The 11,012-nt window shown below is 29.3% G+C and overlaps 1 protein-coding gene across 1 annotated transcript; it reads left to right on the forward strand.

Moving 5' to 3' along the window:
• The first annotated feature begins 1,777 nt into the window (after positions 1-1,777).
• LOC112705636 (cytokinin riboside 5'-monophosphate phosphoribohydrolase LOG3) lies at positions 1,778-4,210 on the forward strand. Its single transcript, XM_025756513.3, has 7 exons — positions 1,778-2,201; positions 2,296-2,393; positions 2,480-2,510; positions 2,596-2,695; positions 2,776-2,846; positions 3,415-3,558; positions 3,776-4,210. Exons 1-7 carry the CDS (start codon positions 2,073-2,075, stop codon positions 3,872-3,874), a joined length of 672 nt encoding a protein of 223 aa, XP_025612298.1. The 5' UTR covers positions 1,778-2,072; the 3' UTR covers positions 3,875-4,210.
• Positions 4,211-11,012: the final 6,802 nt, after the last annotated feature.

An 11,012-nucleotide genomic window follows, 5' to 3' on the forward strand; every position in this document is an offset into this window, starting at 1 on the left:
GATGGTTGATATGTATTGTATTTATATACTTATAAAAGTAAAAATATAATTACTTGATTTTAGTATATAAATAGTATCTTAAAAATAAAAAGACATGCTAACAAGAAAACAGAAAAAAGAAAACAAAAAGACAAAGGAGGAATAATGACAAGAAGAACCAAACTCACAAGATAAAAAATAAGAAATAAATACAAAAATGGCAATTGAGCAGGTCCAGTGGTTCATCCTCTAATTCATGCAACAACCGTTATATTTTTACATGCAACTATATGATTATTACACATCTTTATATTATTCAGCAACTTCGTTATCTCTTTTTTTAAAAGGCAATTCATGAATCACGGCCAGGAGTCCAGGACAAACTACATTTCTGGATTTCACGTGCCATGCACGTGTACATTACATATATGTACACATTACTCCCATACCCTCCTAAATACCGGGACCTCGTATATTTTATATAAGAATTATGAGCACGATTAAGGTTTTAAAATATGAAACATTTAAGTATGCGCTCTGCAGGACAAACAAAAATAGAAGATTAACTATCGTTACTCAAAAAATTTAGTTGTTAACAAAAAAATGTATAAAAAGTATTATTGAGAAAATTATTTTTAAATGATTTAAAAATACGATAAAAAAATTTATAAATATTATATTTTGTTAAATAATAAATAAATTTTTATACTTAATAAATGACTTATTTATTAAATCTAAATTTTTGTGATAATATTTGAATAATATTTAAAAAATATACAAAAAATTAAAGTAAAATATGATCTCTAAATTTTATTTTTTTTTTTATTTTTCAAAAAAATCATCATTCACAATAAAAAAATTCACTTGACAAAAAATTGTTAAATTTTAAAGATAAATATATCTTATTTTTTAATAATAATTACAAATATTTACATAAAAATTTGATCTCTAAACTCATTTTTTAGAATATATATAATATATAGTTTTTTTCGTGTTTTTAAATTTTTCAAAAATTTATTTATCATTAATATCTTTTGTGATTGGTTTTGTCGGTGCTAGGAACTTTTAAGTACAACTTTAGTAGTTTACTCAAACTCTAACAACACACGTTGCATATTTTATAGTTTGTTTGGTGTATTATTTTCCTTTCTGTATGTATCTGTTATGTTATTATATATGTGAGACTCTGACTTTATAATTATAGTGCATTCCTAATCTCTTGAATTTTAGTTTATCAAATTAATTTGTTTGTTTTTTATTGGTCAATAATCATGCTATACCATCACCTCTTTTTCCTCTTCAAGTTGCCCAATATATACAGAAATAATTGTGTGTGTGTTTAGAAGGACAATTATTTATGGGCCACTATGAGTTGATTTAATTGCAGATACTGTAAAGAAACTGAAGTGACATGATGATATGAAGTTTGAAATTAAACCATTAGAACCTTACTATGATGATTTTGGTTCGAAGATATTATAATATGCGAGGTACTACTGAAACTGAAACTGTTATGTTAGGGATACCAAGATACAAGTGAGTTGGGGATGAATGGCATCATTGACAATGTCACACACACAAAATTAAAATAAATAAATATATGAAACAAGTTATACGTGTAATTATATTAATCATTATCATTGTCACATGTGACGTTATTGCATGTGTACTACAACTTTATATTAAATATTTTCATTCTATCAGGAAAAAAACTACATACATCTACATCATGAAATAAATCAATAATGTTACGCGTTTTTCTTCGATGTATAATTTGATAAATCTAGAAAATAATGGAGACCACATCATCAGTATGCAAAGAGAGAAGAATAATTAATATTCCTAAAAGGTTGAAAATGAAAAGAAAAGAACAATATAAGAAAGGGTGGGGGAAGTGTGTGCAGTCAGACGAGATGAGAAGAGAAGAGAGAAGAGATGAGATGAGATGAGATGAGGATATGCGATATATCATTTGTAATAATATAATTTGAAACGATTTAATTAATTATGAGAGAGAGAGAGAGTGTGTGTATATATAAAGAGAAGCAAGGAAGTGTTCCCCCCTCAAAACTCCAAGGTGTGAAGAGGTAGCTATGGAAATAGAAGAGCAAGGAGGAGGTATGACGTCATCAAGGTTCAGGCGCATCTGTGTATACTGCGGAAGCAGCCCCGGCAAGAATCCCAGCTACCAACTCGCCGCAATTCAGCTCGGCCAACAACTGGCAAGTATATACATGAAAAATAACCAAAATCACTTGTGATGTCGCATCACCTGACACTTTTTTTTCCAATTCTAACTCAACTTCATCAATATAGGTGGAAAGGAACATTGACTTGGTATATGGAGGAGGAAGCATTGGCTTGATGGGTCTAATCTCCCAAGTTGTCTATGATGGGGGACGCCACGTGTTAGGGTAATTCATTCTCCCTCTCTATCACTAGCTAGCTACTAGAAGCTAGTAGTATCATGTATATATCTGATAATAATGTAATGGTGCAGAGTGATTCCAAAGACGCTCATGCCAAGAGAGGTAACTAATCATCAATAACACTCTTAGTTATTAATTAATTCTTTATTACTGGCTAATGACCAATTAATTAATTAATAAAATATAGTTAACTGGAGAGACAGTGGGGGAAGTAAGAGCAGTTTCAGGAATGCACCAACGCAAGGCTGAAATGGCCAGACAAGCTGACGCTTTTATTGCTTTGCCAGGTATCCTTCCATGGCTGCTTTAATTAATATAAACTCTCTAAGCCTATACAATCTAATCACATCATATTATGCGTATGTAGGTGGATACGGAACCCTCGAAGAGCTTTTGGAAATCATCACCTGGGCTCAACTAGGAATCCATGACAAACCGGTTAGCTTTCTTTCTCAATCAAATTAAATAAGAGTGCTAGGGCTAGCAGAATTTGTAATATTTAGTTATTAATTAGTTATCATTAATATTTTGAATGGTGTGAGATAACATCGAATAGTATAAAATTAGTTATTTTTTTTATGATTAAGTGCTAACCAAATTTCAATAAAAATATTGGCTCCTAGACTTTTTTCAAATTAAAACTCCTTTCATTCTTAGCTTTCAATCATAATAACATTTTTCTTTACAAAAGGCCTTTTTCCGGTCTCATTCAATTAGCTACCACAAAATGAAACAAGTCATCAATTTCATCATTAATTTTTTATCCGAAAAGAAAGAATATTGTTGCATTGATTGATATTAATAAATAAATGGACACATTATTAGGAAGTCAAAGAAAAGGACATGACGATGGATTGACGGTGTTTATGATTTAAAAGATAGAAGAATATCTAACTAGCTAGCTAGTAATAATAGTAATGATTATGATAATAATTATTTATTCTTATCGTGAGGGATAAATTAAATTAAAGAAGAAAAAATAATGAGGGGACGGAATTGGTTGCAGGTGGGGTTGTTGAACGTGGATGGCTACTATAACTCGTTGCTGGCATTCATGGATAAAGCTGTGGACGAAGGTTTTGTAACACCAGCTGCCCGTCACATTATTGTCTCTGCCCAAACTGCCCAAGACCTCATGTGCAAGCTTGAGGTACGGAAACATATACACAATAATACACACACACTACTCAATTTGCAAAGTTTATTTTACTAATAATTTGCCACTTCCGTCCATGAAATTTGACAATTGACAATTGATATGTACATCTCCTATTGTATGTGTGTGTACACGTGGGGCAACGTGGTAGGCCCAATTATGCATTGAGATTATTATGAAATTTTGATCGATTGATTGATACTTTGAACAGGAATATGTCCCCAAGCACTGTGGTGTGGCCCCAAAACTAAGTTGGGAGATGGAGCAACACTTAGTTAATAACGCTGCAAAGTCAGATATTTCCCGTTGACTCAACTATAATCTCATTCCTACACTAATCCACTATCAACTACTTTTAGATTTATTAGTGTATAACCTTCAACTTTACAAAAACACTTCACAAAACCCAAATCATGTAATGTGTATGTATGTATGTATGTAAGCCCCACATAATAGGGTAACCATATAGTCTTTTTCTTTTCTTTTTTTTCCTTTTTTAGCTGTGGATATGAATATGGTCAATTCAATTTCATATGCATCTTTGGCTATGTTTAATTTGCTTAATAGTATTAGAAGGCTTCTTATTATATACGTACGGCTCAAGTTGGTTCAAGATTTAATATGTTGTATGTAAAAATTCTTACTATTAGTGTGTCATATTTTTTTATTATACTACCCTAATAACAAGAATATTATGATAATATTTATATATTTAATAATAAAATAAGAATTTTAAATTCTAAATCATATCTACTTTTCTTTAAAAAAATCGAAAATATTTTTTTTTATAAATACACATCCATATATACAAATTAATCACAGCACTTCTTATATATATACATAATAATAAAAGTTATTTATACAAGTAATTTATAAACATTACATATCATTACAATCATAATTTTTATCTCTCTTTATAAAAATATAATAATAATGACAAAAAAATAATAACTAAATTAATACAACAATATCGCATAACCAAAAACGTAGTAATTCTCATAAGCAGTCTCACCAGAAAAATTTTAAAATTGTTATAAGGGATGAGAACCTAACCACATAGTCTCACCGGAGGAATTTTAAAATTGTCATAAGAAGATATATAAAAAAAAGTTGTTTTCAACCGCGTAGGGATCATTGTTCATTTTATGAATATTTTTGAAAATCAACAATTATTTATTCAAAATCCAAATTCATATTTTAAATTTATAAAGCCAATCAAACATAATATCTAAAAGATTTCACTACCTACCAAAAAACCTTTCTCACCAAAATTATCAAGGCATATAACTTACCCAATTGTGGTCTCCGATCCAAACATAATTAAATCACGGTCTTCGACCCAATATATAATTAAATCATGGTCTTCGCCTCAACATATAGTCAAATCACAGCCTTCGACCTAACATATAATCAAATCACAGCATCTGGCCAACATATAATCAAATCACGGCAATCCGAACTAACCAGTCACAATCACAAGTAATGATGTTCAAATACAATCAAGAGCAATTACGGCAAGTATGGCAATTAGTAGTTAAACAAAAATATTCACATAGATAAACTAAATAAAATATGCACACCCAAACAATAATGTCACATAGATGCATATGATGCATGCCTGCAATACAAAAAAATGGAGCATTTACAATAAAAATTTTGTTTCAAATTTTAAATTATTACAAAAGATTATTTTTTGTAATAATAATTGGTGATTGTTACAAAATAATAATATTTTGTAACAACTTAATTTTTTGTTACAAATTATGCTACTTTTTGTAACGAACCAGTGGTTTGTTATAAAATTTTATAATATTTTATAACAAAGGATAAAATAGTTAAAAAAATTTAAAATATTTTGTAACAAAATATCTTTTTGTTTCAAAAACCCTAATTATTTTGTAACAAAAAATTAATTTGTCACAAAATTTAATATTGTTTATAACAAATTATTTGTTTGTCACAAAACATAAGTATATTTTTTAACTAAAAAAAATTATTTCAAAATATTAAACACTTTGAGAGTGAAAAAAAAATATTTATATAATTCTTTTTAGAATGATTTTATTTTATTTCAAAATTTAAAATTTTTTAAATATTATTTGTATTTATTAATTTTTAAAAATTGTAGATATTATTTTATATTCTCGAAAAAATTAATATGTAATTTTTATTAATAATAAGATTTTTAATGTAACTAAAAATTAATTTGTGAAATTTAATTAAATTATAAACATAAACAATAATAATTAAATTATAAATATTGTTTTTTCTTGTAGAAATTGTTTTACTAGTCATGAACTAACGTGTCGATTATCTGTCAAACCTTACACAAAATTCGGTTAGCAACTCTCGGATCTATCTCTCTGTTGCATATTTTCAGGAGGAATAATTTTGAAGGAGAGTACCCTACCACCTTCTCCTGGAGGTATACTCAGGGTGTAATGTTCTGAGGAAGAGTGCCCTACCACCTTTCCCAAACCGTGCTAAAAACAATAGAGAGTGTCGTCTCACTCAACGAAAAGTGCCGTCTCACCTTGCAACCAGAGAGAGAAGTGGGAAAAATATTTCGAGGGAGAGTGCCCTACCACCTTCCCCGCTTTCAATATACACAATTAAAAGAGGATATGAAAAAATATTCCGAGGAAGATCATCCTACCACTTTCTTCACTTTCACACCACAACTGCATCTCCAGGAAGAATAATTCCGAGGGAGAGTACCCTACCATCTTCTCCTAGAGACAGTGCCACATCAATACGCAAATGGGACAAAACTCACGTCCTTGCCAAATCAGTGATCATATCACAATCACAAATACGCAAACGAGACAAAACTTACGTCTTTGCCAAATCAGTGATCATATCACAATCACAAACACGCAAGTGGGATGAAAATATCATCCTTGCCAATTACAGTAACATTTCAATAATAATCACAATCAATCATACTCATAATCAAAATCGAACTCAATTCATAATTATAATCGAAATCAAATTCATAATTCTCTATATAATCACATTTATTATTAATCATAATCACTTTATAGGCTAACAAACCAATCTTTCATAATCCTCCATTTCAATTTAAAGTATTCCCAAAGTCTTTAACAATTATCTCAAAATTAAATGAGTTAAGTCATAACCCAATTTCTCAAATTAACAAAATCATAAAACTCATTTTTGTTTGATCTTGAATAATCAATCTCATTACTTTTAAATCCATTAAAATCCTTCATAGCTCTTTAATTTTAATCAATCAAATATACTATTTTTTAGTTAATCAAGTTCCCAAAACCGATTTCAATTCATTCTTAAGTTTTAAAAATTCTTCTCTAAAAGATTCAAATCATTTTTAGTTCCAATTATAAATCTCAATTAAAACATAATTACTTATTCTTTAATAATATTTTACAATTTGCTAAAACATCCCAAAACATACTCTTTTCTTTAGTAAATCAAAATCAAATAAAGTTTGAAGACAAAGCCCCTAACTTTTATGAAATTAGCACCACCTATTCTTATTATTCAATTTTACTCAAATACTTATAAAATTTTGACAGCATCTCCTCTAAAACTCGAATTTTACCACCCTTCAAGAGTTCCCTCCATCTCAATAATTCACCAACAATGATCAAAACCAGTTTAAATACTCAATAATCATTCCATCATAATCTAATTTAACAATCGACACAACTCAATCAAGTAAATCCAAATTCTCTGTGACTCCAACACAATGAAAAAATCAATATAACCATTAAGCGACCACTTCACAACAACCAACTAAACATTCTCAAATAACTTAGAAATATACATTACTAAACCAATTGCAAATCTAGTGCCCAAAACAAAAAAATCAACATAACTAAAATTTATTGTACAAAAAGGAACCAAAAACAAAGTAGCCGCAGCACCAGCAGCTGACTCCGGCGGCGTTAGCACTGCTCTTGGCGACTAGAGGCGCGACAACATCCATGGCAATGGTTGGAAGGGCGGCGGCCACGGCACCAGAAACAGAGAAGCTCCATCGCATCTCACTCTCTCTCTCTCGTGCGAGCCGGCAAGGACGACAGCGAAACGGGCTTTGGCAACGAAGACGACTTCTATCAACAACAACGTCGGCGACGGGACGCAGCTCATGCTCGCGTCTTCAGCAGCAGCAGTTCCCTCTCCTTGTGCGGTTCTCTCTCTTGGATGCATCACTCTCCCTTCCCTGCCACGATTTGGCGGCCAATTCATAAAATGGACTATGTAATGTACTTTATCGGGTTATAGAAGAAGCCCTATCAAATAAGATCGTTTCTTTCAACCATCTTTTCATTGTTAATACAATATATATGGACCGCTACTACAAAGAGTACTACATCCTTGATCGTAAAATATCGATTGCTTGTTGAATTTTGTGAATTGCGTGAAAGTAGGATACTCCAAATTCGACTCTTTTAAGATAAAGTTGAGAAATTAACATACTGCTTGCCTTATTCCTTTCTCTTTTAGCACAATGCTACCCTTTTATTAGGAAACTTTTTAAAAAGTGGGCGGTGAGTTGGACGGCCTCCCCCCCTCTCTCTCTAAGATTTTGTTTTGAAAAAATAAGACTAACGTATTTTTAATAAAAATAGGGATAATGCAATAATTGAAAACCAAATTAATTAATAATAATAATAGTTATTCATCAACTTACAAATTATTTTTAAATAAATACTCTAATTCAAGAATTAGAGATAATCAAATAAATTTTCTTTTATTTATAAAATAAGGTTCAAAATCTAAATATTTAAATTAAAGCATTTAAAATTCTCATTATTTTTCAGTTACTAAAACTTTAACTCATAAATAAAAAATTGTCCAACTAATATAAAATTTTTTAAAAATATCATCTTTTATACATATAATAAATCATAAATAATTTATTATTTAATTTCTAAAATTTGGATCTTTGCATTGTACTTCTCTTGTTTTTAGTCTTTTAATTCCTCACTTGGCTTTGATCTTGTGACTTAGATTATGTATGTAATATTTTTTAATTATATTAAATATATATCAAAATCAATCACTAAAATTAATTACTAGTGTAAAATATATAAAATATAAATTAAAATATATATTAAAAATAAATTAAATAAATATGTATTTATATATTATTGAATTTGAAAAAACAAAACAATAATTTGATAATGATCAAACAGTATAATCTTGGGTCAAAATTTAATTGTGTATAATTTATTTGAGCATCGTGCAAAAAAATATATTGCTCTAAACAAAGTTTAAGAGTGTAAAAAGTCCAAAACCAAAAATATACATTTCATTTTTTGGTGGCTCATGAGTACTGTTGATCTCAAAACAAGAAAGAAAGAAATTTTCTCCGCTGATCCAAAGACATACAACCAAATTCTTCTTATATCTTCTCTCTTCTCAACCCACCACGTGATTAGTTCCAAAAGTAAACAAGAAAAGGTAGCCCAGATTAGAGTTCAAATTAAAAGAAAAAAAATTATTATCTAATACAAGTAACAAAAGAAAACGAAAAAGAAAAGTCAGAAATTGGAGCACAAAACAAAGATCAAATCAAAGATTAAATCAGAAAATTATTTTTATCTTTATGCTTTTATTGTAGCTTGTTGAAGATGCCTTCTTCTTGCATGCACCATTGGAGTAAGTAAAAAAAAAAATAATTGTAAATCACTGCTACAAATCAAAGGTCAAGAACAAAATTTGGAGTCAGAGAATTGATGAATGACTCAAATCCTTGAAGCAAAAAGAAAAAGAAAGAAAAAAGTTGCTAAGTAAGGATCGTGTCAACTTTTATCACTGCTGCTGTCCCATCTCTTCTCTGTGCTGCTGCTCTATTATTTGAGAAAGAAGATCAAATCAAAGGTGTCGAAACTAAATTTAAAGTTTGGAAATTTACTCCTCTTTAAAAGGGTTAAACGCCAAAAAATTGAGACAATGAGTGAACATATAGTTTGGGTTCTCATAGCTTTCAAACTATCCTTTCTTCTCCTTCATGGTTTTACATTAAATTTTTTGTTTTCTTTCTTTGTATCTTTTCAATGAAAAAAAGGCATTAAGTGATGTATCAGTAAAAATCATTAAGAGAAAAGATAAAGAAAGTTATCTTTAAAAAGTCAAGAAATTATGTCAAACTCTTTTGTATGTATTTCTATTTTGTACTCATGATTTTAAGAATTTTTTTTTACTAAGTTGGATAAGCACATAGTGATTGAAAGTATAGGAGTAAATCTAGTCAAACTGAGTTTGGGTAAAAGTTTGGTTTGTTTTAGATAGAATTGGATAAAATTCTAAGAAATTAGTTATTGTAACATTTGTAAAAGATAGTAAAAATTTTATGACAGTTGTGATAGAAATTAGATATAGATTACATTGCATATTGTGACTAAACTATGATAGATAGTTGTGCATTCTCTCTTATCTACTCTTCTTCTATTTTCTTTCGAAATGAGACAAAATAAAATTATTTTCTAAATTGTCGATACTACAAAAGTTACAGTAATCTAAAAAAAAGAGTTTGTTCTATTCCCAATTATATCGCGAAGAGAAAATAAAATTGTCTTCTGAAATATTAACTTGAGAGAATTAACATCAACTAAGTTTTAAATCCAGTTTAAAATTGAAGTGAACATATCTAAAAAATGATTCTAAATTTAATTTCTTTTCTTTAAATTATTCATAAATATTTGTATATAAATATATAATAACTAATTTTGATGACTGATTTTAGCCTACAAATAAATTTTTAATTATGTTATTAATGACGACTAAACTAATTGTACATTAGAATATATCTATATATATATACTATGCTGAGTTTTGCATCTTGTCGGTGCGATTAGTTTGAAGCACAAAATTTATAAATAAATAAATAATTACTGAGCTTGTTGGATACAGCTTTCAATTCAAAGGAATTGATTTGGATGGCCAAGCCAACGTAAGGATGATGACACAACGACCCAACGGATTGTAACCAACAAAAATGAAAATGAAAATGGGATTAAAAGAAATTGGAACGTTGACAGGATAAGCATCCATATATGGACCCTATTCTTTATTATTCATTAGCTGTGAAAGTAAAATAGAGACTCCGAATCTCGTTGTAACTTCTAACCAACTTCCTATGATGCTCTGTGGAACCCATCAAGATTCATCGTTTCACATTTACCGAATATTGATCCATTCTTACAGTTTCAAAAAATGTTTCCTTCGATTGTATATAGGTGGATAGAAATTATGACAAGTAAGGTGAAAGTGGAAACTGGAAATCAGTTCAATCCCATCGTAAACACGCACCAACTGTTTCACCGGTCTCTTTACGTGCTATTCTTAGCTGATCTTCTCTCGCATGTTTTGCAGATTCTTGAATTTATTCGGTAAGTATTTGAAATAAAGAAGATTATTGAAAATATCTTTAGATGGAGTTAATAATTAAGATATTA

This window comes from Arachis hypogaea, chromosome 8 (genome assembly GCF_003086295.3).
Source record: "Arachis hypogaea cultivar Tifrunner chromosome 8, arahy.Tifrunner.gnm2.J5K5, whole genome shotgun sequence".
NCBI classification, from domain to species: domain Eukaryota; kingdom Viridiplantae; phylum Streptophyta; class Magnoliopsida; order Fabales; family Fabaceae; genus Arachis; species Arachis hypogaea.

Bases quoted from the DNA above. Each gene is read 5' to 3' on its own strand.
- LOC112705636 (XM_025756513.3), top strand. From the start codon at position 2,073: ATGGAAATAGAAGAGCAAGGAGGAGGTATGACGTCATCAAGGTTCAGG. The intron at 2,511-2,595 runs GTAACTAATCAT...AATAAAATATAG, and splicing joins AGACGCTCATGCCAAGAGAG to TTAACTGGAGAGACAGTGGG. The intron at 2,696-2,775 runs GTATCCTTCCAT...ATGCGTATGTAG, and splicing joins CGCTTTTATTGCTTTGCCAG to GTGGATACGGAACCCTCGAA.